Raw genomic sequence first — 16,544 nt, 5'->3', positions numbered from 1 at the left:
ATTACAAAATACCTAAGTCAAACACACACACAACACATACACAAGAGTAGGTACTCATTGTTAGAGATAAAAATTATTATTGAATATCTAAGATAAATGTAATTACTCAAATTTATTCACTTTTTAAAGAATTTTTTTTTAATCAAATACATATTGACACATGTCAAGATTATGTAAAATAAATAAATAAGATGTTAATAAAGAAAATAACCTAAAAAAGATGGGACAAAAGAAATTATAATGAATCAATAGACGGAGTTATTATTTTTTTCTAATGCAAGGAGGGAGTAAAACAAATAATGATTTGAAATTGATACTGATTTTGAATTGCACTCAAACGTCTTGAAATGAAAATGTTTTCCTTCAAGAATTGAAGCAACTAATTTGGTAGGGAAGAGAAAAAATAACTGATTAATGAATATATTTTTTTAAAAAAATAGTGAGCACTCGCATAATATTATTAAATTGATATCTTCAATGATTTGCAATCACATAATTATTGGAAACACAAGTGTCCTTCAACAAATTAAAAATACTTTTCTTCAATGAGTTAAATTTTGACAAAGATGTTGTGGGTTGAAGATATATAAAATATAAAGATAAAATGTGTATTGTAGACTTGGAGATGAGAGATAATCAGAAAGAGAATACATTAGTGATTATAAAGTCATTTGTGTATATAATTATTTTAATTTTATGATAATGAAAATTTATTGGATTAGACGAATTTAGTGATCCAATTAAGTTTGGATGTTATGAATATCAATATTTATTTGGGTAATTTTAAAAATTATGTTTTCGAAAAAAAAAGAAAGGGAAAGAAACTAAAAATAAGACAGTTATGAAGCATGACAATGTGACTGTGACTACGGTCACGTAATGGAAGCAAGGAATTTATCAAGTTTGTATCAAAAGATAAAATCTTAAATTTGGAAAATAGAAAAAATCTAAAGAAAATAATCATGTTAACGGTGACATACGAGCAGGAAAAGTAGAAAAGTAGGAGGAGTGGAGTTGAAAAATTCTTGTCAGACTAATGGGTGAGGAGAACGAGGAAGTTATTATCTATTGTTACAGATAAAAAAACAATTTAAGATTATTTTTAGCTTCTAATTATTTTAAAAAGCTGAAAGAAACATAAAGGAAAGTAAAAATAAATCTGTCAAAAAAATTGTAACAAACGAAGACTCCATAGCCAACTGCTTCAGCTACGTTTGCAATTTGGCGATGACATCATCCGTTCTGAAACGCCTCGTCTATTCCAATTCCATTTGGCAACGCTTCTTAAGGTCACCAATCAACATCCCTCTTTCTCTCTCTGTTACTGAATCGAATTTAAACTTCACAGGGAGGGTTCAAGTTTCTCGACTTTGATGCACACGCTTGCTTCTCCAGAAACTCACAGGTTTCTATTATTATAATTATAAAGATTAGTAGTATGTAGCAAATTTGATTCTTCAATCTTAAAAAAATTGATTTTGGTAAAAGTCTTTCAAATTTAAAATGAAAAGAAATTATATTTCCTTTTTTTTTCACTTCCAAAAGTATCCTTAGAATATTTTTGAGTGAAGGAGACTTGTGTAGTTGTAAAAACCAATAAGGACACTGGACAAAATTGTTAAGGGGAATCTCCCAGTATCTCTTAGAATTTGATCTTCATGCAACTGATCTTACCTAGTCGGATAAGGTCTTTGTTGGTGGTGGTGAATTAGCTGTATTTGTTCCCTAGCTAGTACAACATTCCTAGAATTATAATCTGTTATTTTGGGTTCCCAAGTTGAATATCTTTTCCACCTAGAAACTTAAACTACATGGAACTCGGGGTGAATTCGCTTAATCTCAACTAAAATAATCAAACTGCAGGTGGTTGTTTCCCCTTAATGAAATGACTTCAGTATTTCAAGGTGATATGCAAGGGGAGCAAAAGGTTTTAGTTACCTCCAGCTGCGATCACTCCATTGTCTGTGGTGGAAGGTATTGATTAGATAAGTAAAATTGTTTCAGTCGCCCATGCCCATGTACACATTCTTAATCCTGTTATTGCTCATTTTAGGGTCTTGTTAGGGAATGACTGGCTTAGGAGGACCAACACCTCCAGAGAATAAGGAGAATTAGAGAAGAACAGAGTCAGAGGAATTTCCAGCTTTTTCATATCTCTGCTTTTGTTATTTACAGGTATTTATAAAATCCTAGGAATGGAATAATCTTCTAGAAATGGAATAATCCTAGGAATATTACAATAACCAATTTGTTATGGCTGCTTCCTCTGGTAGGAAGCATCAAGCAAGAAGATTTGAAGATGAGCTGGCAATTCCATTTCCTTTGTCGCTATCCTCAGACGAAGTCATTCAAGTAAGTGAGCTTCTTGATCCTTCGTTTGGGCTTTGCTTCTTTTGGCACCACCTCATTTGCGAATTCCTTCTCTGTTGTTGCTATGTCGTTACTGTCCTCTTGTGCTTGAGCTTCTGTGTTCGTATCACTCTTCGGCCCTTGTAAGATCACCTTGTCCTCAAGGTGATAATCTTGTTGTAACTGCGTCCAATCTTTCCAAGAGGTCTCATCGGGAGAGAGACCTTGCCACTAAACCAGCACCTCCCAAGCTCCTTCTTCTGAAGCTTTACGAAAATCCAAGATAGCCAAAGGGTACACCAGCGGTTGATCGTTGAGAAATGTTGATGGCAACTTCAGTTCTGTTTGCTGCTCTGGAATTCCTCGAAAAGGTTTAAGTTTAGAGCAATGGAACACAGGGTGGATTTTAGCTGTTTCCGGCAATTTCAGTTTGTAGGCCATAATGCCAATGCGATCTATTACCTGGAAGGGTCCATAGAATCGTTTTGCGAGTTTACCAGAAGCTATTTGAGGCCCTTTGGCTGATGTCTGGTGGAGAGGACGAAGCCGGAGCAAGACCCAATCACCTATCTGGTATTGCCTGTTGCGCCTCTTGCTATCGGCCTACTTTTTCATAGCTTCCTGTGCTTTAAGAAGCTTTTTGCGAATCGTTTGGAAAGTGGCATCTTTTTCAGTCAATAAGCATTCAATGCTTCGATGTTAGATGTTCCTTTGATATACTCTGGAAAGTTAAATGGCTTTCTTCCAAACGTCACCTCATAAGGAGTTGTGCCTGTGCCGGCGTTCCAAGAGGTGTTATGTGACCATTCGATCCAAGGTAGAAGCTTGCCCCACTGGTTCGGTCGTCGGTGGACGAGGCCCTTAGATACTGTTCAACAATCCTGTTCAACACTTCTGTTTGACCATCACTTTGAGGATGGTAAGCAGAGTTCATTCGCAAATGGGTTCCACTGGCCTTGAAAAGCTCTTGCCAGAATTTGCTAATGAAAAGGGGGTCCCTGTCAAAAACCAAATTGCGAGGAACTCCATGTATCTTGACCACCATATCGATGAATAACGATGCCACCATGTGTGCTGTGTGGGATGCCGGTAACATGCCCAAATGAATTCCCTTTGAAAAACGGTCCACCACCACGAGGATTGTGGTGTTGCCATGGTATGCTGGCAAGCCTACGATAAAATCTAAAGAAAGATCTTCCCATGGTCGATGTGGTACCGGAAGGGGGCACAACAGCCCTGCCACCTTCTGCATCTCATACTTTGTAACTTGGCATTCAATACAATTGGCCACAAATTGCTTTACATCTTCTCGAAGACCCGACCAAGTGAAGTTTTCCGAAATCCTGGCCATTGTTTTTGCGACTCCAGCATGCCCCCCCCCCACTGGGGTGGTGTGATACTCCTTAAGCAGTGTTGACGCAATTGGGATTCCTCGAGGTAACCAAATATGCCCCTCGGTCAACACCAAATCCATCGACACCGAGAAAGTAGGGTGGTTGGTTGGAGCTTCCATAATCTCTTGCCGGCGGCGGCGATATTCTGGGTGATCCTCCAATTGATGACGTAGTTCTTCCAAGAAGGTTAGAGAAGGGACAGAGAGAATCATACACTGCGAGGGCTCATGTTTCGGCTGCCGGGATAGAGCATCAGCGACCTGGTTGTGGTGACCTGAGCGGTATTGGATGACATAATCATACCCCATCAAGCGAGCCAAGTATTTGTGCTGTGCAGGTGTTTGAATTACTTGAGTCAGTAATTCTTTGAGACTTCGATGATCTGTGATTATGGTGAAGCGCTGACCCAAGAGATATTGACGCCACTATTTGACCGCCGTGGTAATCGCAAATAATTCGCGGACATATGTCGAGGCACCAATGAGCTTAGGCGTGAACGGTTTGCTGAAAAACGCAACAGGATGGCCTTTTTGGGTGAGGACTGCTGTTTTCAGTGAAAGGCAGCTTGAAGTCAGGCAATGCAAGAACCGGGGCTGTGGAGAAAGTTGTTTTCAGTTGTTCGAAGGCCAACTGGTCTTGAGGAGTCCAAGCAAAAGGATCCCTGGTGGTAAGTTTGACCAAAGGGGCAACAATCGTGGCGTAATTTTAGATGAATCTCTGATAAAAACCCGCGAGTCCCAGGAAGCTTTTTATAGCCTTCGTTGACCGTGGTGTCAGCCATTGTTGAATGGCTTTGACCTTCGAAGCTACTGGTTCCACACCCTTCTGCGATACCACGTGGCCAAGATACTCCACCTGTGTCTGCGCGAAAAAACATTTAGAGAATTTTAAAACAAAATGATTGTCAAGAAGGACCTGGAACGCTGTTGCCAGGTGCTGGAGATGAGCTTCAAGTGAGGTTCTATAAACTAAGATATCATCGAAGAAGATGATGATGAACTGGCGAAGATGCTGCCGAAATATACTGTTCATGGTGGCCTGGAAAGAGGATGGAGCATTACAGAGCCCAAATGACATTACTTTAAACTCGTAATGTCCATGGTGGGTTCTGAAGGCGGTCTTGGGTATGTCAGAGTCATGCATGCGGATCTGGTGGTAACCCTGCAACAAATCAAGCTTTGAAAAATATTGCGCTCCTCCTAACTCGTCCAATAACTCATCAATTGTTGGAATAGGGAATCTATCCCGGACGGTGACGATGTTCAGGGCCCTATAGTCCACGCAGAAGCGCCACGTCCCATCCTGTTTGCGCACAAGGAGGACCGGCGACAAAAAAGGACTCGTGCTGGGTCATATTAATCCTTTCTGGAGCATATCATCTACCTGCTGCTCGATTTCCTGCTTCTGGTAGTGCGGGTACTGGTAGGGGCGCACATTGACAGGATTGGATTGTGGTAGCAGATGGATATGATGATCTATGTCTCTGGTTGGAGGGAGCCCGTGTGGACTCTGAAACAGGAAGGAAAAACGTTCAAGCAATGCTTGAATTGTCTGGGGCAGGGCCTGGTGTGGAGGAGGATCCCAATTATCAGAGAGCATCGCAATATGAAAATAAGAAGCTTGGGTTTGTGTCCGATAGAGCCACCGGAGTTGGTGGTGGGTGATGAGGCCTGAATCAGTTGTGCTGTCCCCTTTCAATTCAATCAAGCGGTCCTGATAGAAGAATTGCAAGCGTAGAGAGCCATAATCTGTGAGAATGGGACCTAAAGTCTTAAGCCATTGGACGCCCAAGACGACGTTGGCGCCGACAATGGGTAAGACGTGCAAGTCCATGGTGAAGTGGACATCTTGAATTTGAATAGATACCCCTTCACAGATACAAGAGCAGTCCAAATGTTGGCCATTACCAACCATGACACGTAGCGGCGAGTGCTCCGGCAGGGAAGGCCCAGCTGAGTCACGAGGGTGGGTTGCATAAAGTTATGGGTGTTGTCACCGTCAACGAGCAACACCACGCGGTGGTTGGCCATGATTCCCACTAAGCGTAGTGCCTCGGGTGCCAAGTGGTCTGATAATGAATTAAGACTTATTTGGGCTGGGTATGGGTCAGGTTCATCTGGTGGGTCGGGGGGTGGGTCATTTGCATCTATTTTAGGGTCAGTTGGCTCCTCTTCTTCAGTCACAAGGAGGAAAGCCCTAGCGGCGCAGTGATGGCCCTGATGATATCGCTCGTCGCAGGTGAAGCATAACCCATGTTCTTGGCGTAAGGTTATCTCCTCCGGGGTGAGACGCTTCATCACAGGTTGTGGTGGGCGAGGCGGAGCTGGTAGTAACGGCGGAAGAAGGGCGTGAACGTCAGCATTTGGGTTGTTGGCGCGAATGAGATTTGGAGCTAGTGGTGGCGCTCTAGCTCGCGGAGGGTTCCGGCTATCGATGAGCTTTTCTTCCTGGAGTTTTGCGAGGCCCGCGGCCTGAACCAAAGTGAGAGGTTGGTTGGCTTGGACCTCCCTGCGAATCTCCGAAGTAAGGCCGGAGATGAAGCAACTTAGGAGGAAAGGAGATGGCAGCCCGATAATTCGATTCGTGAGGTCTTCAAACTCTGACAGGTATTGACTCACTGATCCTTTCTACGTTAGCTTAAATAAGGCACCTGTTGGGTCTTCTTATTGTGACGGAGCAAAACGGGTCTGCAAAGCTTGTAAAAACCATGGCCATGAAGTGAACTGGGCATTGCTTGACATCCATTGGAACCAAGCAAGCACCCTGCCTTCCATGTAAAAGGAGGCTATGGTGAGGCGGTCGCGGTCAGGGGTGCCATGGTATTCGAAATATTGATTAATTTTGAAAATCCAGTCGAGAGGCTCTGTGCCATCAAAACGCGGAACTTCTAACTTCATTTTGTGGTGTGTTGCAGGGACGGAAGGAACAGGGAATGGTCGGGTTGTGGTTGAGGGGAAGAAAATGGGGAAGGACGGTGGAGGAGTTCATCGAGTTTCAGATTCATGGTTTGCATGGTGTCAGTGAGGCGGGTAAGGATGGCCTCAAGGTTACCCGAGGTGGTATCATGCGGAGAGGGACCAGACATGGAGGCACGAAACGAGAGCACCAATGTTAGGGAATGACTGGCTTAGGAGGACCAGCACCTCTAGAGAATAAGGAGAATTAGAGAAGAACAGAGTCAGAGGAATTTCCAGCTTTTTCATATCTTTGCTTTTGTTATTTACAGGTATTTATAAAATCCTAGGAATGGAATAATCTTCTAGAAATGGAATAATCCTAGGAATATTACAATAACCAATTTGTTATGGCTGCTTCCTCAGGTAGGCAGCATCAAGCAGGAAGATTTGTGGAAGATTTGAAGATGAGCTGGCAATTCCATTTCCTTTGTCGCTATCCTCAGACGAAGTCATTCAAATAAGTGGGCTTCTTGATCCTCTGTTTGGGCTTTGCTTCTTTTGGCACCACCTCATCTGCGAATTCCTTCTTTGCTGTTGCTATGTCGTTACTGCCCTCTTGTGCTTGAGCTTCTGTGTTCGTATCAGGTGTTCTTATTAGGAAATGTGGAAAGGAGAAAGGAGAGTGAAAACTGAAAGTGATGGAAATATTATAATTTCCCCATTTTAATGCTTGATAGAGAGGTTGGATAATGATATGTGTGCGAAGTATGTTTATCCCTCTTTTATTTTGCGATCAAAAGTAAAATAAATAGACAAATACTTGAAGTTGTTTTATGCTACGATTCAATTTTCTATTCCTTGTGCTGTATTCTAGTATGTTCAGGATTCTAGCAAAAAAAAAAAAGGTACATCAATTTGTTCACTTGTGCTTGCTCCTTGGAAACAGTATTTTCTTTTGACAAATTTCGCTTGGATGCACTTTAGCAAGATGAACCTTGACGCTATCAAGGCAAGTTGTTCTTTATTTTGTTCCTATTTTTATGCTGACTTTGTTTTCATCTTTTCTTTTATGTATTGGCAAGTGGAGGAAAAGATGGTACCGTTTGACTATGGTCCCTTGGCTCAAGTGGCAAATGAGGACATCGTGCTTTGAAGGCTACACTCTGTGGGCATGAAAAACCTGTAAATTTGATCTCAGTTGCCGGGTATGAGTTAATCTATTTTAGTATTACCGATAGTCTGATACTATACTTTCCTTTTCCTGGTATCATGTTTGGATAATGAAATATGGGGTAGCATGTGGGTAAATTAATCACAATATTCTTTTCTCTCTTGACTTTAATTTTGGCTGATAAGGTTTTGTGTGGGTAGTTATGCTATGTCTGGGCATTTTAAACTTGTGATCAAACTTTTATTCTAATTCTTGTATCGAAGGGATGGCTATTGTATAAAGATTCATTTGCATTTACTTTTTGTTGATTTGTATCTCTCCTTATGGATCTACTATAACTTTGGGATGCATGATTGTTTAAATTGAATACTAAGGATTCTTATAATTTTCACTTGTATGTATTGCCTGATTAGCTGGCAGTGATTCAACTGATTGAACGTCCTATTTGTTAAAACCAGCTTTAGAATTTGTTAACACTAACACATTTGTGATTTGTCAATGACCAGCATAAAATTCTGTTGATCTTCATGACATGGACATACGTTTTGTGTCCCACTTTGCGGGAAGGGCTTTGTTGTTGTAAATAGTAACACATTTAATGTAACTGATTCAAGTGTCCTGGGATCTTAAACTACTAAGAGATTAAGAGCTAACTTGAGAATTTTACAAGCATGCTCATGTTGAACTTTAGAATTTTACCAGCTTTAGAATTTGTTAACACTAACACATTTGTGATTTGTCAATGACCAGCATAAAATTCTGTTGATCTTCATGACATGGACATACGTTTTGTGTCCCACTTTGCGGGAAGGGCTTTGTTGTTGTAAATAGTAACACATTTAATGTAACTGATTCAAGTGTCCTGGGATCTTAAACTACTAAGAGATTAAGAGCTAACTTGAGAATTTTACAAGCATGCTCATGTTGAACTTTAGGTGGGATTTTTTTTATTATTTATATCATTTCATTTTTAATGATTTGGGCTGATCATGTTATTTTCATGTTATTTAATGTAACTGGGACTTTAGTGTTCAATAAAGTTGTGATAAATTCATATTTTTATTAATTCTTGTATTAATGGGTTGGATTCTGTGATTTTTTATTTCATAGAGATACTCTGAACGTACTACAGATTGAGCTCGATCCATATAGTGACCACACTAGGCTAAAATGTCACGATAGCTGAAAATCACAAGTGTTGACTGAGGTTAACACCTAGTGAACACTAGTAAGAGGAAAACTAAAATACATTCATAAACGGTGAATTACACTTCAATTAAGAATAGAGTTACATGTTGCTACACCAAAACAAAATATTATTACCCACACAAGGCCTTGGGCTTGTGCTAGGGAATCCAACTCATTTCTGACTCCTATATATTCCATCAAGTTAATGTTGCACATAAGCATTTAACACACATCGTCACTTTGGTAGATTACTTACGGACTTGATCGTCATAGTGTTTTTTGCAAGCATCCACTCATTTTTCACTGTCTCAACTGCTGCACTTGAGCATCAACCAACCTCAAGTGAACTCAAACAAGTCCAATAAACGCTCGCTAGTCAACACTCACCAAAGCATATTCCTAAGTCAATGGTCCACTTCGGACACATCAGCAGCCCACTTTAGACAAGTCACAGCCATCCAATTCAAACAAATCAGAACCTTAATGGCATTATACTTAATTTCTAGGTATTTTGAATTTGTAAGATGATGAAAGCATGGTATGATTTATTTCTCTCTTGGATCATCGGCTGCAAAATATGCTGTTCTCTACTTATGCAATTTGTTATAAATATATTTGTTTTTCATTTTCTAACTATATTAATACCAACAACATACAACTATGTAAACTGTTAGTTTTACACCAATGCAACCCTTTTGTCATTGTTTCTGGTATATATTTAACATAGTGTATCAATAGAGTGATAAGAGGAGATAGTAGGTCAATGCCACAGGCAAGGCCATGAGCATTCCTAGCAAGACCCTGAGACCAAAACAACAACAACATTTAATCTTAGTTAGGCTATACACAAAGGTTTATCAGAGAGATGCTAAAAAGTTTTACTGACCCAGTGCTTAAAATGCCTGGATTGACATTATACTCTCTAGCAAAAACAAAAGGAACAATTCCTTGTGGTAGAGCTGCCTGCACATACAAAAACATATAATTAAATTTCAAGTACCTTTCCATAATCTGAAAAGGGAAAAAAAGTCAGTATTTTAGTAGTTTGTTATCCTTCCATTAAAATCATGACACTTGGCATTTGTGATTATTTTCTTAAATTTTTTTTTAGATAAAAATAAGAAAAGACTATTCTAATCAATTAAGAGTTTTAACGGTCAAAAAGGAGTAAGTAGTAGTACCATAATAAGATTATTGAAAATTTGGTCCCAAAAAAGAGTACAAAAAAGAAAGAAATTGTCACCTGAATAATTGCCACTTTGAGCATTCTATCTCTTAATCCAATCACAATGGAGGCTACAGCCATTATGGCAGGCCCGGCAAGAAATTTTAGGCCCATTGCCACCAGTGTCATCCTTGGCCCACATACTATGATTCTGTTGCTTGATGCCATAAATAGACCTGTTTAAAATTCACTCAAGAAATAGTGAACAAGGCTTTCCAACTCTTGATTTATCATTTCATTAGTTCCTAACAGGAAACAATTGATCCATTCTCTTACCTAAGCTGAAAGTTGCCATGCCTAGACCTCCACTGGCCAATATTTCTATTGACTGATTAACAACATCTGGCATATCTACTCCCCACCTGCAATAGGTTTATCTAATTATCCATTTATCCTTATTTCTCCCCTATGGTAATATGATATGTAAACTAAAAAGAGTTTAATGCCAATGTTAAAAAAAATTACACCACCAATCAATCAGAAATCATTGTTATAACTTTTAAGGTAGTTATTATAATGATTTCTAGCCATGACTTGAGTGAGGTAAACAAATTTGATGTGACATTTAGTTTTCATACCTGAAGTGTATGCTTGCCCAAATAAGACCTATGAAAGTTGCATAGGTATTAGGATTAATGATTAATTTATTCCCCACTTTCATAAGAATGAGCAACATTCTCGTTTTACTCTGCGTTCTGTGTTCTGCTTCTTCTTCTTCTTCTTTTGATTGTATCTCCAGAGAAGTCTCAGAGTCTCCTTTAAGCAGAAAGTAAGAGTGGAAGAACATATAAATAACACCACTTCCATCGCATAAAAAGTAATGTACTTACAACCATAACAATTTTTTTTATGGGACAGTTTTGATATTATATACTCCCTCTATGTTGTCATTTCATTTGTCTTTTAAGATAGTATACACATCTTAAGCCCCAATTACAATGATGAAATAATTTTCTTTAACACAAATACTCTTATTAAAAGAGTTAAAATTTAGTTACGAACTATTTGAGTATTGAAGTGAAATACCAATGAATGAAATATTTTTAGACAAACTAAAATATTTGAAGAGACAGATTATATGCAATGGAGAGGATACTACTAACAAGAAGCTTGGTCATTTCAGTGATAGAATTCAGTTTAACTAATTTGATGTGTCGACAATAAGATAATTTATCAACTTTAATTACATTTTAGAGGAATAAGTATTCAAATGGAATCTGATTGAAGTGAGAAAGAAAGAAAAGAATAGAAAAAACAAAGAGAAATTTAAAATAGGTTCTGGCCCCACTTTGATTGTCATAGATTACTTCAGTTGACTGAAAAAGAATAATTTATAAATACGTAATTTAAAAATGAAGAAAGGTTATAAAATATCAAATATCAAGCAAATCAAAATTAGTTTTGGATTAGGATGTGCTAGGTATGCAAGAAAATTGGAAGGAGAAAAACGAAGAATTTATCAATAGCTATATATATATATAATATTTGTTCAAGTACCTATTCGTTTTTCAAGCCCTTATTTCCCACTTTTTTTTATTCCACTCTTATCATACCATACACCACCCCTTATATCTCTCTTTCTCCATATCATGCAAATCAACAAAATCTAAACTAACCCGTGTCTTGTGATGGTGGTGCAACAACAGGCATGGTCCTTGCAGGAATTGCTGCATCTAGCTCATGAAGAAACAATAACAAATTGTACCACACCATGCTCTGAAGGAAGATAATCTGGGGTAGGAGAAGAGAAGCTTCATCCCTATACATAGCCTTCATGAGTGGGATTCCTAGGATCAAAGTGTTGGGAAGTGTTGATAGTGAGAGACCAGTTATGATCCACTTCAAACCCCCCCTGTCCTTGATCCTAATGATTGCCGTGAAGACTAAAAATGCAAGCAATTTCTGAACAACGTCGGCATATACGAGTTTGAGGCTCATCTTGTAAATGTTATTGGAAGAAATGACTTGGAATGACAAAATTGGGACTGAGAAATTGGCCACAAATTTGTTTATGCCTGAACATTGTTCCGGTGTGAAGAGCTTCCACCATTTCACAGAGATGTAGGCTAGAAACATGGTGACATATAATGGAACAGTGGCAGTGACTACATGATAGACATCTGCTAAGGAAATCATGATGCCTATTTACTAACTGTTGTTGAAAGATTTAGGACATGATCTACAACTTATAATATGCTATCCTACATGCTTTTTAGGTTACTTTGCTGAATTTTCAATTACTAGGATAGAATAATTTCACTAGGAGTAGCATAGAATAATCTATTTTACAAGATGCTTCTTCAGTGACCTATCAGCCTTTTCTCTATTCTTCCCCTAATGGCCTCATGCTTTTCTGAACCAAAACAATAAAAGAAAATAAAAGCTTTTTTATTCCCTAAAATTTAGGGGCAGTACAGTATCGAGGCATCTGCCATTTCTTGTTACGATTACTTCTTCTCCATGCCACTGACTGCACCACAATCCACAGCAGTGATTGTGATTTACATCTGAAGAGAATAATTTCGCAATGATAATGACTCCATTGGGCGATTCTCTAGTGTCGTTGCTGCTCCATCACACGGCATGCATGCGTTCTCCACCGTGTTCCTCATGGACGTGCTGCTACTGCTAAATATTTGAAATTACTACTTTGGCTTTTTTGCAATTTGTAACAAATAAATTCCATATACCCTGAAACTGATAACTACATGTTTGTGATGCGGCATAAATCTCTGTTTATGTCCCTGCTGTATAGAGAATCTAATTGATTTTTTCGGGATATCGTGATTTTATAATTGTACAATAAAAAAGAATAATAATCAATAAACAAAAGTGAAGGCATTTATGTTCACACGAGCTAAAGAAGATAGATTCTGATTTTGATCATGACTTGTCTTTGGATTCATAGATTCTTTAGCGAAGGAGACTTACATATATGTAAAGAGTTACAATAGCATGCTGACCAAAGTTCATAAATCCTAGTTAGATCGATTGGAAAATCGTGATAGCTTAATTTTTTTCTTTCTAATGTCAAGTACTCTATTTTTCATTTATCTTCTATATATAAAGAAACTTTTCAACGCAGAGAGGAATAAAGAAGTGAATTGCGGGTGAAGTAATGAATACTTGGTTAAGAACAATGTGAAGAAGAGTAATTTCCCAATTTTGATGAAAAGTGCAAGAATATGTGTTCCAACTTCCACCAGAGAATTTGCTTTTCAGAATGATATTTTTTTCGCCGCAAAAAGAGCCATCATCTCTTTCTTTAGATGTTAATCTATGAGAATGCAAAACACAAATCCATAAAAGGTTATCATCATAAGGATCACAAATAATGAGTAATGGAGGAATTATCGTTATTGTGGGACTACACTTTTTTCATTTTGTTAAAATGTTGCCAATATAAAACTCCCGGGAATTTGGATTGAATTGGCTTAATCTGAACTGAAATAATCAAACTGCAGGTAATTGGAGGCGAAATGCAAGGGGAGAAAAATATTTTAGTTACCTCCAGATATGGTGGAAGGTATCGCTTAGTAAAGCAGCATTGTATGAGTCCCCCATGTCTGTTAATGCCCAGCATGTTTAGGGTGTTGTCAGTAGGAAAGGTGGAAATGAAAAAGGAGAGTGAAAACTGAAAGCCATGGAAAAATCTTATAATTTTCCCATTTTAATTCTTGATAGAGAAGTTGGATAATGATGTGTGGGAAGCAAAACAAATAAATACACGAAGTTGTTTTATGTTACAATTCAATTTTCTATTCCTTTTGTTGTATTTCTGGTATGTTTAGGATTCTACAAATTTAAAACAAAGTACAGCAATTTGTTCACTTGCGCTTGCTCCTTGGAAAACTATTTTCTTTTGACAATTTTCTCTTGGATGCACTTTAGCTAGGCAAGTTATTCTTTTATGCTGATTGTGTCTACTTTTTGTAGGGTTAGAGGTCACAATGGCCCTGTGGTGTTCCTATCGAATAAATTATTGGAAGAGGATAACAGAGCAAAGCATTGGCAAGTGGAGGAGAAGATGGTACTGTTCGTTGTTCGACTATGGTCCCTTAGCTCAAGTGGCAGACATGATCAGCGTGCTTTGAAGGCTACACTCTATGGGCATGAAAACCTGTAAAATTTGTTGTCAGTTGCCGGGTATGAGTTAATCTATTTTATTATTTACTATTGGTATTCTTTCCTTTCTCTTTGGATAATGAAATATGGGGTAGCATGTGGGTAAGTTAATCACTATTCTTCTCGGTTGACTCTAATCTTGGCTGATATAGTCTGGAGTGCATTTTAAACTTGTGATAGAACTTTTATTCTAATAATAGTTAATGTGTTTAGTGACATATCTAGTAACAAAGGTTACTATGATTGGATGAGAGCTTAGTTCAGAATGGGGTGCTACACTGCTACTGTGGGTTTGGTGGTCATGGTTCGATTGGGTAGCCAACACCTATGCATGAACCTATTGGATTAGGGATGCCATGAAATACCCTAAACTGTAATCTTTGAAAGACGTACTTTTCTGAAATAAGAAGCTTAATTTAATAAGGATTTAGGATGATTTATACGAACTGAATTGTGTGAGAATTCAGAGCATTTAAATCTCTATTGGCTTAAGCTTGTCCTTGCTAGTGTTTCTAACTTCTAGAAAATTTGTTATTGGTTGTTTTATTATATTGTTCATGTAATGGATTGTGTCATGTGATAGTTATTATATTGTTGTTCACGTAATGGATTGTGTCCTGTGATGGTTGTTATACTGTTTTTCATGTAATGGATTGTGTTCTGTGATAGTTATTAAACAATTGTGTATTGTAGGTGTGTAGTGTTATGGCTTATGAGGTTTTGTTAAGTAGAGAACAACTAGCACAGCAAAACTTATGAGGTTATGGACTTAATGCTAAAGCCATAAGAGGGTAATGTAGCAGAAAAATTGGCAGTGCACATAGTAGACGTTGCAGACACAAAAGTTTAAAGAAAAGCAAGATGTGTCATACAAAATTTTCCTCATTATGTCATTATTGGTAACTACTGATGTCATGCAGATTATATACCGGTTTTTACTTTTTTGCGTAATATTATAGTTCATGTTCTATGTTTTAGGATAATTTGATCCCAAAAGGGCATCATGTGCTTATCTTTTGTTAGACTCGCAAAATGCTTAATCTTATTCAGGTTGGTTTAGAAATTATTTCCTAATATTTTTGAATTTGCATGTGAACCATGGAATAGTCAAACATTTGCTCAACTGTTTCATGTTTTATATTTGATAGCGGCACAAATTAGATTGGCTTAAATTATACTATTGATCACAATAGCCCATGAGCTTGAGTGCCACTTCCTCCTGCGAGTCACACACACACACACACACACATATATATATATATATATATATATATATATTAATGTTAGTCGATTCAAAAAAGCTAGGCTTAAATTGGAAGCACTAAGAGAAAGGAATGCACTAATCTTGTTGGTATTCTTCTAGAGTCTGCCAGGGAGGGGGATACAAATTTTGAGAGTCGGTTGAAAAGCTCTTATGCAGATTAAAAGAACACAGTACAAACAGACTGTTCTTTTTGGTTCTAATGCTGCGAAAGATAAAATATTCTTAGATAGGGGCTTTATTTGGACATTTAGTCTCAGCAGTCATATTCTATCATGGATGGTGTCACTTTGATTAAATGGAAGATTGAAATGTGTAAGGGAACTGAAAGCACGAATTTTATAACTGTCGTGCAATGGTAGCAGAGACTGTGCTGTACATTGTCTTTCGGTTAGTTGAAGGGGTGGGCTGAGTTCTTTTTAGCTTTTGTATGCTATTATCTGTAATGTCTAGTCTATGTTATCTATAATGTAATATGCCTTCGTGGCTCCAATGCATGGAGATTTAAATACCCATTTCACACAATTACACACCTCCAACCCCTACCCCCACTTGTAATCAACTTAACACCTGTTGCCACCAAACTACAACATAAACATGTTAAGGTCTAAGTGCAACACGCCAAAATATGATGGTTAACCCACAAAAAATCACAATGCCCATAAATATAAGTAAGACTATTATCCCATCCCTTCCGCATCCATCCCACTAATCATGATACGGAGGAGCAACCACTGCAATCTAATATAACAGAGGAACAAGCTACTACAATGGCAGCAACTCAGGAACAGGATGAAAATGCAGAGGCAACAGAACAGAGGGTACAATTAGCAAATAGGCCCAAAAGAACAGTTATTAAACCATCGTACCTGAGAGATTATGTATAAGGGGCGAGATGGGAATTTAGCTTGGTATTTTAGCTTGCTTGATGCTT

At 38.1% G+C, this 16,544-nt stretch overlaps 1 protein-coding gene and 1 long non-coding RNA gene across 7 annotated transcripts; one reads left to right on the top strand and one right to left on the bottom strand.

Moving 5' to 3' along the window:
* The first annotated feature begins 985 nt into the window (after positions 1-985).
* On the top strand, positions 986-15,408 carry LOC121174890 (uncharacterized). Of its 6 annotated transcripts, none has more exons than XR_005891480.1 (8): positions 986-1,405; positions 1,864-1,974; positions 2,054-2,175; positions 2,274-2,352; positions 6,658-6,969; positions 7,064-7,845; positions 14,161-14,370; positions 15,043-15,408. It is a non-coding gene; the product is annotated as an uncharacterized lncRNA (long non-coding RNA). The 6 variants fall into 6 exon arrangements; XR_005891481.1 differs by lacking the exons at positions 14,161-14,370; positions 15,043-15,408 and adding an exon at positions 8,318-8,509 and having other exon boundaries at positions 990-1,405; positions 7,064-7,405; positions 7,723-7,845; XR_005891477.1 differs by lacking the exons at positions 14,161-14,370; positions 15,043-15,408 and adding an exon at positions 8,318-8,509 and having other exon boundaries at positions 992-1,405.
* On the bottom strand, positions 9,731-12,360 carry LOC100795531 (auxin efflux carrier component). Its single transcript, NM_001280578.1, has 6 exons — positions 11,841-12,360; positions 10,803-10,980; positions 10,501-10,586; positions 10,243-10,400; positions 9,886-9,962; positions 9,731-9,800 (listed from the first exon to the last, which is right to left on the bottom strand). The coding sequence occupies exons 1-6, from the start codon at positions 12,358-12,360 to the stop codon at positions 9,731-9,733; spliced, it is 1,089 nt and encodes a 362-aa protein (NP_001267507.1).
* Positions 15,409-16,544: the final 1,136 nt, after the last annotated feature.

Source organism: Glycine max, chromosome 5, assembly GCF_000004515.6.
Source record: "Glycine max cultivar Williams 82 chromosome 5, Glycine_max_v4.0, whole genome shotgun sequence".
In the NCBI taxonomy this organism is placed as follows: Eukaryota; Viridiplantae; Streptophyta; class Magnoliopsida; order Fabales; family Fabaceae; genus Glycine; species Glycine max.
Note: the sequence above shows the minus strand (reverse complement) of the source record. Positions and strands in the feature narration are given on the sequence as shown.